The sequence below is a fragment of the Diadema setosum genome, chromosome 22 (assembly GCF_964275005.1).
Source record: "Diadema setosum chromosome 22, eeDiaSeto1, whole genome shotgun sequence".
Classification (NCBI taxonomy): domain Eukaryota; kingdom Metazoa; phylum Echinodermata; class Echinoidea; order Diadematoida; family Diadematidae; genus Diadema; species Diadema setosum.
Genome location: NC_092706.1, coordinates 10569173 through 10584842, shown reverse-complemented (window position 1 = coordinate 10584842; position 15670 = coordinate 10569173). Strand labels below are relative to the sequence as shown.

Sequence of the window (15670 nt, the reverse complement as noted above, 5' to 3'; positions counted from 1 at the left end):
AATTTTTGTTCTGATTTTGTGAAGAGTTGAGAAATCTAACCAGACCTATCTAATCTCTGTCAAACATAGGATACAGTGTAAATATCCGGCCTGCCAATTCAATGTGGAAAAAAAAAATATATATTTTCCATGGCAGAACTAGCCAAGTGCCTGATAGGTTAGCTTATGATCTTTGAATACCTCTAAATTGTCACATGTCATATTCATTAATTTCTAGCACACTCTTTTATGTCATGGCCGATATGATTAAGGTGTAGTGTATGGCCAGAGTAGAGACAAAATTTGTAGTGTCCTGTGAATTATGCCACTGTCATGTAAAACATTTGACTTTCACTCATAATGTGTGATGATCTGTCTTCCACTTGCAGGAAATCCAAGGTAAATGTTGAGAAGAGGATGCCTTCTGCCCAGCCCCAAGCCTCATCAGCGGGCTCTGACATCGGGGAGATGGCCAAACGCAAGGAGGCTTTGGGCTTGACGGGCAAGATGCGTCGCACGCTGAAGCGCATGGGCGGCAGATTTCCAAAGGAGCTCCCCGCCCAGGATGACAACGTACATCACTCTGGCAGCTCTGTTGACACGATCATCCCCAGGCTCTCCGAGGACCTGGAGGTTGAGCGGGAGATGCATGAAATCAGAGAGGTAAATGGCAGCCGTCAGCAACCGCTTGCCTCGGACAACAGATCAAGCAAGCTCTATTGGCAGAACGGCAGTGCAAACTATGAGCGATGCAAGGAACATAATGGGAGTAATGTGTATGGCAGAACTGAGTATGGTGGACACGATGTAGCCGTGGCAAACGGAGTGTACGCAACAGCAGAGAGTAGAACGGATGATGAGCGGTCAAATGAGTGGGTCTCGCAAAATGGTGAGCACAGCACCACTGATGACAGTGACAGTGTCAGGGAAAGAAAGGCTACTTCCTCAAACGGCCTGGCCATGTTTGAAAAGCAAGGGGCCCGTCCGAAGACGGGTCTCTATCGAAAGAAGAGCAGCCCCGTTGGTAAGAACATTGAGTTTGGTGTTACTGCCGTGGTGCTTAATGTCCAGGCAAATCGCAGCGGGGAGGATGGCAAAGGAAACGATGTCGTGGCCGATTTCCAGCTGAGAGTTGGCGGCCTCTCCAACGAAGAGGACTCTGAAACCAGCTCCAACCCTGTGCCTTTGCCTGGAAAGGGTTCAATGAGAAATGACATTTCTGTGAAGCTCAGCCCGGGTTTTGGGGGCAATCTGAACTCCGACGTTACACTGAACTGCTCGGTGAATGTCCACTGCCATATTTCTGGGGTAGATGCGGTCACGGAGGAAGCGAAAGATGGACAGGATGCTGCCGATAGCGTGGAAGGTGTTGTGAAAAATGAGGAGGGGTGGTCCAGTCAGAGGAGCAAATTCATGTCCTCTGCAGAGCTGGAACCCCTGGTCATCCAGATGGGGCAGCAACCCGACAATGAAGTGCCAAGCAACCCGCGTACACCTCACATAGCGGAGGTAGTAATGAGAGACAGTCTCTCCAACATGGAGAGTGACTCTACGGACAAAGTGCAGAAGGGGGAAGGGGAATCTCTTGGTAGGGATGGCAGGCCACAGCCAAAGGGACACAAGGATGCCAATGTCCCTCCCAACTCAGCCAAAGAGGTTGCTGAAAAGATGAAGCGCAGATTTGAGGAGGTTGTCCTCCTTCCAAAGGACAGTCAGATCATCGATGTTGTCACGGGTCACAGAGACCCCACGTATGATGAGGATGACATGAGGTCAGGGTACAGCCTTCCGCGCTCTGTGTCCGATGGTGCAGCGATTCTCTCCAGTTACAGGAACGATGAATCGTTCAAGGACAAAGCACTACTGGGACCAGCAGTCGATCGCAGAACAAAACCCAAGTCAATTTACGGAGATTATGCTCATCCGGAGGGCAGTCCTGCTGACGAGGATGACTGTCCTCCACCAATCCCTCCACGCATCTCGGTGCCAAACCAGGAGACCAAAAAGGAGGACTGGGAGACTGAGCCGACGCACATGTGTCTCCCTGCCCTCATGAACGGACTTTACCATGACAACGGCTCTAGCAACAGTGCCTCAACGCGGAGCAAGTCGCTTCCGCGTCACTCCTCGCTCAACGATGTCAGCATGGACCCCAGTGGGCCGAGGAGGTCCAAGACGGCGCACCTCAAGAATCGGGTGTCCCAGCTCTTCAAGACGCCCCGCCGCAAGTCCTGCGCCTTTCCCGACCGTCCCCTTCCTGACGTGCCAGCCAACAAAGCTGCCGTCCAGTCGCGAGAGAACAGGCGGAGCCAGGTCCAGAGGCCCCAATCCCTCTACTGCCCAACCGACGGCAGGAACCCTGCCCTGCCACCCCCACCAGCAAGACCATGTCCTCAAAGACCTTCAACGACATCTAGACAGACTCCTGCCAGACAAGGCCATGGTAAGTGCTTCTCCTTTTCCTTGACAAAAAAAACACACACACACACACACAAAAAACAGCAACGACAAACCTGTCGCTTCAAAACATGTCAGTATGATTTTCTCTGTCGTAACTGTGCTTTTAAACTTTTCTGAAGGCTTGCATTTTTTTTTCTTTTCTTCCCTCTTAATAACTCCAGCCCATCCCTCACTTTTTTTCAGCTGGTCAAAGTTTTGGGATTGCTGTATTATTTTCATTATGCACACCTGCTTTAGTGTGTGGAGATCTAGCCCCTGATGTTGTCAATCAACCCCAGATATCATGTGATTTGTATTCCTTAACCAAGGCATCCCAAAGCCTGCGTGGTTGCTGGCATCTCCAATTGCTGTCTGAACAAAAATCATTTTGATAGCAATGGTGTCAACTATTTACTGTGTATTTTGACCATTGTTCAGTTTTTCTTGTTGTAAATGTAGCTTATTCAAAGATGCAGGACTTGAATTTGATGCAGAATGGATTACCTAGGGTTTTTTTATTTTTTATTTTTTTGCTTCTTTATGGTTTAATTGATTTCCTGGAAGTAGTTCATGCATTTGATACTCTGGAAAATTTCTTAGGGCCTAAATATCTATTTATTTATCGTATTTTTTGTTGTTCTGGTTTTGCTAAAATGATTTTGACGTGTCTCTGTCCCTCATCCCTTCAAAAAAGAACAGTAAAGAAAAATAATCTGTGAGGGGATTTATGTCTTTCAAAAAACATTCTATGAATTTTTTTTTTTTTTTTTTTTTTTAACTGCCTCCCTCAATGTGTTTATGGTTATGGTCTAACCACCACATCCTAAATTGTCTTTGATCGTGAGATCACACTTTTCCCAGAAATTGAGGAAAAAAAAATCACATGAAATGTGTGTTTGTACTAGATGTAGCATCAGACATAACCTTAAGGACATATTAAGAAGAGGAATGTGATTTGAGTGCGCACTTAGCCTAACCTCCCCCCCCCCACAAAAAAAAAAAAAAAAATAGAAGAAAAGAAAAATTCCTTATTAGCATATGAGATCTATTTCTCAAACATGATTACTGACAAGTTGTTTTCGCTAGTGTGAAATGGCTCTACACCGACTGTCCCAAGCTGCTAGCTGTCGTAGCTCTGTGAGGATACGCTCATCAGTTGCCTGTGCCCTCTGGCCAGAAGCTGAGAAATTCAGATGCCGTCTTTTCCTCCTAAAATGTGATTAGCGATTTGAAATGTCAGCAAGGCATGTAAGGCATCAATCATATCAAATCCAACGTGGGCCACAAGGCAACCGTATCTTTAAACAAAAAGAAAAAAGAAAAAGAAAAGATGAAAAAAAAAGTCATCAGAGGGTATATATTGTAAATGCAAGAATTGTCATCCCAGAGCAAGAAAGGTGATAAATGTACTGATCTTACATGTAACACTATCACCCTTTTGCAGCCCAAATGACAAAATTACACTCATGAGAATCACACAAAAGTCTCACCCCCAGAAGTAAATGGGTAGTGATGAGAATTGGAATGACAGGTTTTGCCAAACAGGTTTTCCTCACCAAATGCCATTACAGGTTGCAATTTATGGCCTCACATATGGTTTCCTCAAACAGATATTTTGTTCCAAATCAACCGAAATAACTTATTGAAGCGATCACAATCCCCATGTAAAGCAAGTGTGTTCACTCAAGCAATTTTGAATCCCCTTTTTGCATCCTTGTGCTTGCTAGCCCAACAAATATTCCCTCTTTCCACCTCCAAAAAGTACTAAAAAAAACAACAACAACAAACCAACAACAACACAAATTTGGTCACCAGACGGATCCAGACTTTGGATATCCTGTGGTGGTTACTGGAGTGCTAAATTACAGGCAATGTTGTGTATTTCATAATTGCAATTGTATCCTGTCAGGAAAAATGCATGACACTCTGACGCAGAGAGAACGAAAAAAAAAAAAAAAATCAGCAAAAGAAAAAAAAAATTAAACTTGTGCTGTGAGAAGAAGACTAAATGCAACATCTGTGATGTTTCAAAACAAAAGCACAAAAGAGAAACTGAAGTTAAATGTTTGATATTGTGCAGCCTCACATCCTTCCCTTGAAGGATGCACTTCCGTTACATATTTTGGGTAATTTATTTCTCTCTGTCAAAATGATTTATTTTTCTCTGTCAAAATGATTTATTTTTATAAGAACCAGGAATGATGGGTATTGACACATTATACGAGGAAATGTAGACGTTTGCGTCACTTTATAGTTGCGTCATGGATTTATAGTTACATCATGGAAGAATGTGCCATATCATGCTGTTTAGGGAAATTATTTACACTACAGAATCAACATACAATGTATGTGTTGTTGCTGTTGCAAACTTGTGGTAAGCATGGTGAATGTATTTTCCGAAGTAGTTTCAATTCCAACTCCATAAAAGATGGGATGTCTAGACCGTGCAGGTGCAAAGGGATTGATATCTTTCACCTGACTAGTTGGATCATTTAGCAGCTCTATTCTGGGACTGTTCTACATCCTGATTTGGTGGATACCACAGCTTGTTTGACGTTGGAAACTGCATTGTGATATGTAATTTTATTCTTCCATAACAAAAGGTATAATATTACCAACATGTGGAATATTTCACGTACCCTGTGAGAATTTTTGTGCATTTCATAATGTGTTTGATATTTGCGCAGGAGCAAACATTCATGAATATTGTTTTCACTTATTTTGTTTGATTAGAGTTTGTTTTTTACTCGACAGATCACCCAACAATTGATCACATGTCAAGTTCTGTCTCCACATTTATTGGGTTCCCACTGTCGTGCAATCCACTATTCACACCACTATACAGGTTGGCCCTCCCCCCCCCCCAAAAAAAAAAAAAATACAATTGGGTTTCTGCATTGGTAACTTTCAAAATGATTATACAATGTACATGCTGTTTCAGAGAATAACTTCTTACCTACATTTTGCAGAAAACCCCATTCAATTTGGTTAGGTGGTCACAGACAATTGTGGATCATTTTAAAGCATGTCATGGGTCTGTTTCTTCCAAGTTCAGCACTTGGATGCTCTTGGAACTGTGAACACAATGGACAAAACTTGGAGAGAAGGGATTCCTGATATGCTGTAAAACGATCATAATTTCTCTTTAACTGCTGAAGCAAATTGGATGGGGTTTTCTGTAAGATGTACAAGTCAGGTAATAGTAACATACTTTGAAATTGCTTTCAGCTTAATTCACTATTTTTAAAGTTATTGTTACAGAATGACTGATCGTAATTTTTTTTTTTTTTTTTTTTGGGGGGGGGGGGTATATATGGTACTGGCCATGATTAGTTGATCCTGGACTTTTCGTTTAGAAATGTCTATCATAAAATCTACACCACTGTTTAAATCATGGTCTGAATCTTGGAGTAGTCATGGTAATCATACAAGATCATGCGGTCAGTCGTGGCAATCGCGATGATTAAGAAAGTTTTGGACAACAATGTCTACTATCAATGCAATTGCCATGACTGACCTGAAGATCTAATAAGATCTGGTATGATTAACCCATGATTGATTCACAGTTCAGACCACGATTTCAATCATGGTGCAAATTATGATAGACATAAATAAAAATTCCACAATCAACTCCTGAATGGCCAATCTTGGTATGCGTAGCAGATCGCACAACAGCAGGAACCCAGCGTCAGAAGCTTTATACATTGTAGCTGGATAATTTCTAGAATAATGAATTTATCTTTGAAACAGAAAACATGGTGGTCATCGAGATGGGCGAGGGTTTCCCATCAAAAGAGGAACTGGCCCGCTGCCGAGGAGAATTTGCTTCGAGCTTGAGGAGAATAAGCGAGGTAAGAAAGACATAGATCTCCATTTTCATACCCTTTGTTAAAACTCAATGGGGGTGATTGGACGTAAAGACCAGTGAAGAGTGAGGTCTGCATTAAAGGACAGTTTGGGCCAGAAATAGCTTGATTTATCAAAGAAAAAGGAAAAACAGTTTACAGTCTCCAGCAACAAAAATTTTATCAAAATTGTATTAAAAATAAGAAAGCAGTGATAGTATAATGATTCACTAATTAGTGCCGAATGGTTCTCAAACATTAGTTCTGATGTACTGTTCGTAAAACTTTACAATTTGATGATTTCTCTACTTTTTATCTAATTCTGTTCAAATTTTCAATACAATACTTAAAAAATTTTTCTTTCTGTTTTTTATCCTAATCTAAAACTGGGCTCGAATTGTCCTTTAAAGGTCCATTTGGGACCTCCTTGTGTCCACTTTCATTGCAAAATATCACAACATTCAACATCATGATGTGTGGGCTTTCCATTTACAGCTCAACCAGAGCATGAGACTTTAAAGAAAAGCCACTGATACTTTTTTTTTTTTTGCCACCATAAGATGCTTGTGCAAGAAACTTAATTTTTTTGAAGGACATTTTTTTTTTGGCATTGTCGGTGCGAAGGGCAGAAGAGTTTGTTTTGAGATTGTTATGAATGACAGTATATGTTGTATCTATTACATCTTGTCAGGTAAAACAGCACCATGATGCCGGGAAAGTATTATTTGAAGGATGTGAAGTAGGGTATCACTTTCCTCGCTACGAAGGAGCCTTCATTTTATTGTGTTTCAATATGAAGGCAGGCCTTCTTCAGGTGTTCGATTACCATCACGCGCTACCACAAAGTGAAGTTATAGAAGTGCGCAGGTTTCCACGTGTTAAATGATATTACATTATGGCACACGAAAGTTGCTGTTACAAAATAGATAACTGAGAAACAAATTGGACTTGATGTTTTTCCCCTTTACTTTGAAGTGTTGAGAAGGATGCTTCTTTTGAATGTGCAATGACAATTATAGTTTTCCTAGCAAGAGATTCCGCTACTATGCCAACAAGTGTACTGATACAAACATACATTTACATGATTATAATATACACCATGTATTTAGGGAGTCTAATTTTTCATAAATTGGAACTTCCTGACAATTTTGCTAGTGGTCAAATATGCGATTATGAAGCATGTCATGGACTGAGAAAGCCTTACTAGTGTGCACATCTCGTTCATGTTACAATAAAGAGTCAATAATTTTTGCATGTTGCTTATTTCGCTACGAAGTACCTGACTCACAGAATTTGTGAAAATAAAAACCTCGTAAAATATGTGTCATATCCGAGTATGATACGCTGAAAAGTGGCAGTGTCTCACATCCAGCCCCCAAAACAACAACAAGTGATTGACAGTGCACAATTGTATTTGGGTCTGTAAACATGAAACTTTGCTGCTTGTTTAGCACACTCTGATGTTTTGATACAGTCCAGGAGAAATGACAAAATGCAATAATGGTTTAATGTCATTTGCCGCATGGAAACCCCGTCTCAACAATCTTTTGTCCCCATTTTTCAGCTTTCTCTCTTACCTTCAAGAACCGGATTTCTCTGCTATGACAGTTTATTTGTTCTTTTTTTTAATGTGTGTGCATGTGTATGGGTGTCTTAAAATGCTGCCAAACTTGATTACAAGGAGCCTGCACTTGATATTCTTACATCTAGGATTACATTATGTAGCTCGAGTCTTTGGACTGCATGTGTGCTACTTATCAAGCACAGATGCATTAAGACCCTAATGCTCTTACAGTATATCATGTTCAATTTGATATTCCCCACTTTAGAACCAAGTTTATGCGTGCATTTGACCTCTGTGCATAATACATTTTCTTCCAAGATTTCCCCTCTTCTTTGAAACAATTTCACTTTCATTCCCCCCCCCCCATAATGGAATTTCCTCTGGCATCAATAAATAGAAGAGTTTGTTTGTGAAATAAGCTTTTAGTGATATCAAAAGCATTACTCTTTATACTTTCAAGGGTAAAGTAATATGAAATACACTGTAAACCCAGAAATTTTCACGCACATGAAACTTTCGCGAATTTGTGAGGAGCCAAGATTTGCAGAAGTTTTATGCTGCAAATATTTCTGGTTTTATAGTATGTATGGGACAGGAGAAAGGAACACACACAAAATGTGAAATGTGTGCTAGTAATGTGCTAACTACATGTATGTTGCATCATTTTGAATTTGAGTTTTTGAATTTGAGTTTAGATATTGACATGCAATAATATACATTCACACTGCAATGAGAAAATTAACGGTACAATATTGTGAACATATGATGGGGAAAGTATTTCTAATTTCAGTTACAATTTGTTAAAGGGGGGGGGGGTATATAACGAGGCATTGCCTAGAGTCATCATCTTCATCAGTACAAATGGGAAAATTTAGCTTGTGAATTAGACCCAATTTCAACGATTCATCCATTAGAAGTTGTGACAATTACATTTTTCTAGTTAATGCAAAATAGCCAAGGGGAGAGAGAAGGCCCAGCAAAGGAGGTACATTAGGCCCGTTCACACACAAGGGAAAAAGTGCGATTTAAAAATCGATTTTCTTATCGCGATCAAAATTTCGAAATTTTTTCCAGTGTGGACAGAAAAATCTCACTAATTACCGCGATCCTTATCGCGATCCAACTCGCACTATTAGTGCGATTTTTCAGAATAATCGCGATTATTTTGCCAAGCGTCACGTGTGTGAGCGCGATCGAGATTCGGAAATCGGTATTTTTTATCCCATCGTTCGTAGCGCGTGCGAAACTCTATTGGGACTGCGGGGTCAGTCGTCGGTCGATCATGCAAGATTCGCGCATGCGCAGTCTGGCCACTGATCGTTCTTTCCTTGCTGCGAAGTGCGATTTTTCCCTGTGTATGAACGGTCGAAAAAAAAAATCGAAATTTGGATCGCGATTGAAATTTCGATTTTCGTTGTTTGTGAACGGGCCTATTATTTGTGAAATCTAGCAAAGTGTTTGTTCTGTGCTAGGCTGAATATTTTAGTGATCTGTACAAGATGTCTGTGAATTCCTTAGCTTTGCTCATCTATGTCAGATAACATATAGGAGTCGTCATGTTTCACCCCACTCTCTCACAGAATCTGCAAGACAGAAAGGGTTAAAGGGGAAATCCAGTTCAAATATACGTTAGTCTGATTAGAAAGAGTAAAATATTATGAGTTCAACGGTCAAATTTTGATTGAAATCAGGTGAAAAATAAGGAAGTTATGACATTTTGAAGTTTCGCTAATTTTTCACGAAACAGTTCTTGAATGGTCAATATGAATATGCAAATGGCAAAGTGAGCATGCCATACCCTCACAACTTACCGTATAGTTTGTACATAAAATTTTGAAATTTCCAGTTTTTCATTCAAACGCAATTATGCCCAAGGCTCAAATCCTGGCACATTTAACTGATCACTGTTTTGAAGATATCCAACCAGGAATATTATTATGTTTCAGACTTCAATGACAGAAACATTGAATTTTTGTCATTTTTTTGTACGCGATCAATGGAAAATTGTGAGGATATGACATGGTTAGCTCACTCATTTGCATATTCATATCTACTGGACAAGAACTGTCTTGCAGAAATTAGCAAAGCCTCAAAATATCGTAACTTCGTTTTTTTTTTTCATTCTATTTCAGTCAAATTTTTACCGTTAAACTCCTCAGACTGTACTCTTTTTTATCAGACTAACTTTTATTTGGGCTGGATTTCCCCTTTAAGAAAGCCCACTGTTAGCCTAGAGCAGTTTTTCTAGGAATTATGTATATGCCTGCCTACTTTGTAGTTTATCTGGAGTAAAGTAGAGGACTAGAATTAAGGAATTATCTTCTTCTTCTTCTTCTTTTTCTTTTTCTTCATCTTCTGGTTAAGTCTGCCTCCTTAAATAGGCTGAAGATTCTTGCAGACTGTTTTATTTACATTATAATACAGTTTATTTACGGATATTTACAAACACATAACAAATTTGAAGAAAATGACTAGCCACATGTGATCAACCGTTAGTCGGTTATGGAATGATCCCACAGATGGCGCTGAAACAATTTCTAACGACAGGGAATTCCAGCTCCTTATAGTTCTTGGAAAGAACGAATGGCGACGCAAACATACAATTTTTTTTATTTTTTTTTTTTTTTACTTCAGTGATAGATACAATCTGCAGAACATACAATTGTTTTATTTTTTATTTTATTTTTTGTACATTGAATTCCACCATGTCTTCAGTGCAAACTGTATGGCTCGGATGAATTAGACATTCACACGTACACACATACATTTTTTTTTTTCAATAATCTTTGATTCCTATAATTTCACATGACAAAATATATATCTTAAATATATGCACAATGTACACACACACACACACACACACACGCACACACACACGCACACACACACACACAGACATGTACACACCCATAAAGAAAAAAAAAATAAAAAGACTTGGTATCATATAGAGGATACTGTTATGCTGGAACTGCATTTACAACAGTACGCTTTTGATGTATACATTGAATGTATGAAAGGGATTATGTCACATACACACTCATGCGCGCACACACACACACACACACACACACACACACCCAAGCACACACGTACATACAGATCACATAAATACTCATTACAAAGATAAATGATTGGTGTGTATTTACATTTACATGCCATTTCCAGGGTATCGTTATAGTGGGATTACATGAGTGATTAGTTTTTGAGGTATGAAAGGGACTTGTGTTGGTACAGAATTGTGACTGCTTTAGTTTCAGTGCAGTTCTTTATTTCTTGTTTGTCTAAACCTGCCCAGCACACTTTTCTTTATTTCTTCTTTTTTTTTTTTTGGTTAAATTCAAAAAGAAAAATCCCCAAATGCCCCCCCTTTTTTTTCTTCTGATTGTTAAATTCCCACAAAGCTCTGGTGTAGTGTCATTTAGTGATTTCCCAGAGGTATGAAAGGGTGGCAAAGATTTTCTCTACCCATGCTGACGTGTTGCGAGATTGCTTTAAATTCGTTATTTGTAGGATAATTCTTCACAGCTAGTCTTTGCTTAAAATGCAATTTGTTTGTTGGAGGTGCTACGAAGTTCTGGCACTGCTGTTCCACTGGGACGTGATGAAAGATTTGTGAAAATGAAATCGAAAGACTTTTGCCCAAAACACTTGATGTCTTACTGTTGGTGGGATGCCGCGAAGTTCCAGCTTTGCAGAGCCACAAGCACATGTATAGAAAGGAGTTTTAATAATTTTTTTAAGCCTTTGCATGCCAAAGGGAGGAGGAGTGCTTTTGGTAGCATGTTTTAAATACTAAAAGAGCATGAAAGCAGTTTTCATCAGTGCCAGCTCAAGTGTTTCGTATAAGGCCCCATTCACACCCTTGGTGAAACACCGTAATTCATACCGTATCTCGCAAGACATTTCAACGTGTGAATGCAAATGCACTGCAAAATGCATTGCAAAATATGATGGTATTTAGGGCGGTAATTCAAATTTTGTGTGAAATATGCATGCATGCTTTGAATGTGAATCATGTCACAAAATACTGCCCACCGCACTGCAGCGTTTGTCTCATGTGACCCGACACACTTCCCGTCTTCTCCCCGTAGGATATTTGCGTATGCGCAGCGGCTTACATGTACCTCGGAGAGAGTTGTACTTTCGGGCCAGAAATACAGTGAACCTCTGCATTTTGTGACTGAAAATGGTACCAATTGAAATACCCATGGTATTTATTACCATGGTATTTCAGCAGTGAGAATGGTAACAACAAATTACTGTGATATCTAACATCATGGTAATTCTAATGTGAATGCATCTATGGTGGCTTTGGCAACATAAAAAAAAAGGAAAAAAAATCACATGCCTGTTCTTCACCAGTAAGACCTTGTTATTTACCACAGCGGCATTGATGCATCTGTCGTGAAATATTTCTGACAAGACCGAGAAGAAGGAGCGGTGTGGCTTTGGAGCCATTAAACATTCAGGATTCCGCATCGCCAACAGCAACCATTATTGAGCGATGATGATGATGAGCTGACGCACATTTGTACATTGTTCGTCGATGCAAACATTTCTGTTGTTGTTGTTTTCTTTTCTTTTTTTTTTTTATTTAAAGAAACTGGCACTGCGATCCCTAAATTAAACAAAACAAAAGGAAATCGGCAACGACGAGTCCCGCCGTTACGGGCCAATCCAATTAAAGATGGATGAAAGTGTCTGCTCACTTTGCGGGAGATGGAACGCTATTGACCGCTATTGACTTTCCAAAGTGCCAAAATCTCTTCAAAGACGCCATGCATTTTAATCTCTGCTGTGATTTTGGGAGAAAGAGAAATAACACTGAAACCCTCGGATTCTGTGTTTGGAGGAAGCCAGCTACAAATACATTTTTGCATCGAAGATTTCAAACCCCTGCCACTTTCTGGTCAGGGTGCTTTCTTTGATAAGAGTGAAACTATGATCAAAGTTTAAAAGGAAAGAGAGATTTTTTTTTTTTTCTGCTATAAACACTGCCTGTTTATGTTTGAGGCACAAATCAATATAATACAATAGTGTGATCACCAGTACTTAATGCCAAAGCTTTCAGTTGTTACTTATTAGAACTCTTTATTATACCAGAGTTCCAGCTGAGGAAGCAACTTTCCAAATTGCTCTCTGCACGAATTGAGCATTTCTGAAATCAAAGATTTCACAGTCAAATGTATGCTTTGACTGACTAATTTGCATCTGATGCTGGATCTAGTACAATATTAGGAAACACAGGCTACTTGACATTAATATGTCCATAATAATCAGGACTTGATATTCGCTGTTGTCCAATGGCCTGGGGCCACTAACACTTGGTGTTGGGCCACCAAATTTATCTTTTGGTGGCCCAATCTGGCAACTAAGTTTGTTTCTTTAGCTCTTATGTTATGGGTCACAAAAAAATGGATTGTTTCTTTTGCACTCATTGTGGGTCACCACATATCTTTTTCCGAATACCAAAATTTCAGATTTCAAGATTTAAGTGGCCCGAGCCCTGATAATATGTGATATCTGATTCCTTAAATTGGCAATGTGCCGACTGTTGCCATGGTAACTACCATGTCATATACATGCTATATACAATGATTGTAATCATTGATCAGTCAGTGTTATTTCTTGAAAGTCTATCGGTGTTGTTTGACTCCCTAACTTGGCAATGTACTGACTCCCTTCATACTTTGCAATGTAAGGACTGTTGCTACTTTAGAGCTGACCACCATATATAGTCATGTGCATGATTACATCATTTTTCATAGCTTGACATTGTCCTTTACAGTGAATGTTCAGTAATGTACTACTGTCCGTACATACATTTGCATGAATTTGAAATGTCCACAGTAAAATTCTCATGAATTGATCTCACAGTTGAGTCCCATTGAATTCAACTACTCAGTAGCCACAAAACTCAACTACTCAGTAGTTCTGTGTGTCAGCCACACTTAAGCCTTTTTGTTGCAGTCTTCTGTATTTTTTTTTCTATAAACACAAATATAAAAGTATAAGAGTTGATGTAATAACATATAGAGTGTGTGGCAAGAATGTATATAGAAATGTTTGTAAGTTTTGATGAACTTTCTTCACAAAATATACATGATGGACACACATGCAGTGCATGGGTCTGCAAAGGTAGCCTAGTAATGTACTGGAATTTACGGTGAGCCCCGAAAAAAATTCAATTCAAAATCTAACGGTCAATAAAAATGTACTAAATGTTACCTTCCACTTTCAATACTTTATGGGAGTTTCTAAAATGATACTCTCTTCAACATACCACTGTATTTATACAACTCTTCATTTAAGGCATGCAAATGGGATTCCCTACCTTTAAAGCTCAGTAATTCTTCCCAATGGCGAATTAGTGTTGTGCACACTGTATGACCAATGATTGATAGGTTGGTTCAAAATACTGATGATCAATACTGCGCAGAAAAAAAAGTGGTATTTATTTAATGCACATAGTAGTCAGGACCCGCCAATACCCTTGTGTCCTAGCACTTAAATCAATGCGCTATCGGTCTTTTGAGCCATCTTTCCTGTTCGTATGGAAGGGTCAAATACTTCGACACTTTGACTCTCATGATCAACTTGTATTGGTTTTATTATGGCTATTAAGGATCATGTAAGGCACAATGGCGTTGGTTGAGCAAAAAAAAAAAACAAAAACAAACAAATAAAGAAAAAAAAATCATTTAACACATTAGCCACGAAAAGAATGTATGTTTGTCACTACCTTCCAGGAGCCCTACCATTCAGGAAGATTTTATCTACCCTGTTGGATTTATTGACGGGCATCGCCCTTTGACTCGTAAATAAGTTACGTAATCTTTGGTTGAAAATGGTTGTCTTCGATTGCCAAGTCCACCATTACTGGGAATGGGAATGTCAAAGCACATTCCCATCCGGAGCTCTCTGGTTGACAGTTTTCCTTTTTCTTACAACTTATTGTTATTGAGCAAGAACATCTTAAGTCAACCAATTGTCAACTAAGCTTCCATACATTTTTCCTTTTTCGATATTCAACCGTAAAACTCAATTGTACCTTGTAACATCACTACAAATATATGTGTTGTTAATTACGTGTCTTGTGCGTAAACCAATGTCAGGGCGAGGTTTCCCCTCCACACCTCTGCTATCTGACCTCCTTGTTGATCCACTGTGACTCCCAACGCTGAGTGTAATGAATGATAGAACCATGGCTTGTTTCAACCATTTTTATTTCCTATTACAGTGTATATACATTCATATGTATATATATATACATATTTTTTTTTTTTTTTTTTTTTTTTTTTGATGGCGGTTATCAAAAAAGTTTAACGGGAAAAAAAAGAAAACCTTTTTCGGTCATCATTTTAGGGATACACGGTCCAATTTTGCAAGGTTATGCTCATCCACCACCTGGTCATTCTCAAGTATGGTGACAGTTTATAGTACCTCATTTTTTCACGTATTGATTGAAGCCAGACATTTCTACCCACATATTTCACTTCATAGTTTCAAAATGTTTTTGAACCCACAACTTTAAATTTTTAAAGAAAGTCACTAATCTCTTTTAATTTATAACTGGTAAATGGTTCTTTTAAACCTCCCACACTTTTTGGTATTGAACTCCGATTTTTTTTATTATTATTATTATTTTTAGTACAGCACATCCCTCACCGCTTTGGCAGATATTTATCCTACTGTGAACTGTCCGAAAAAAAAAAAAATCCCTTTGTTCTACGAATCACCTGTTGAAACTCCGAACCCATTGATAAGACGTCCGTATTATACATGTACAGTAAGCAGTTTCCATGAATGTATAATCGTTCACATGTTGTGTGTCGACACGAGG

The 15670-nt window shown here is 39.2% G+C and overlaps 1 protein-coding gene across 1 annotated transcript in view; it reads left to right on the top strand.

The window, feature by feature from the left end:
• The window catches only part of LOC140245391 (uncharacterized), a 58078-nt gene that overhangs the window by 1215 nt on the left and 41193 nt on the right, over window positions 1-15670 (top strand). Inside the window, exons 2-3 of the mRNA XM_072324967.1 lie at window positions 369-2422; window positions 6169-6269. Of these exons, the coding sequence (XP_072181068.1) occupies window positions 369-2422; window positions 6169-6269 (2155 nt within the window). The remainder of the gene's footprint in view (window positions 1-368; window positions 2423-6168; window positions 6270-15670) is intronic.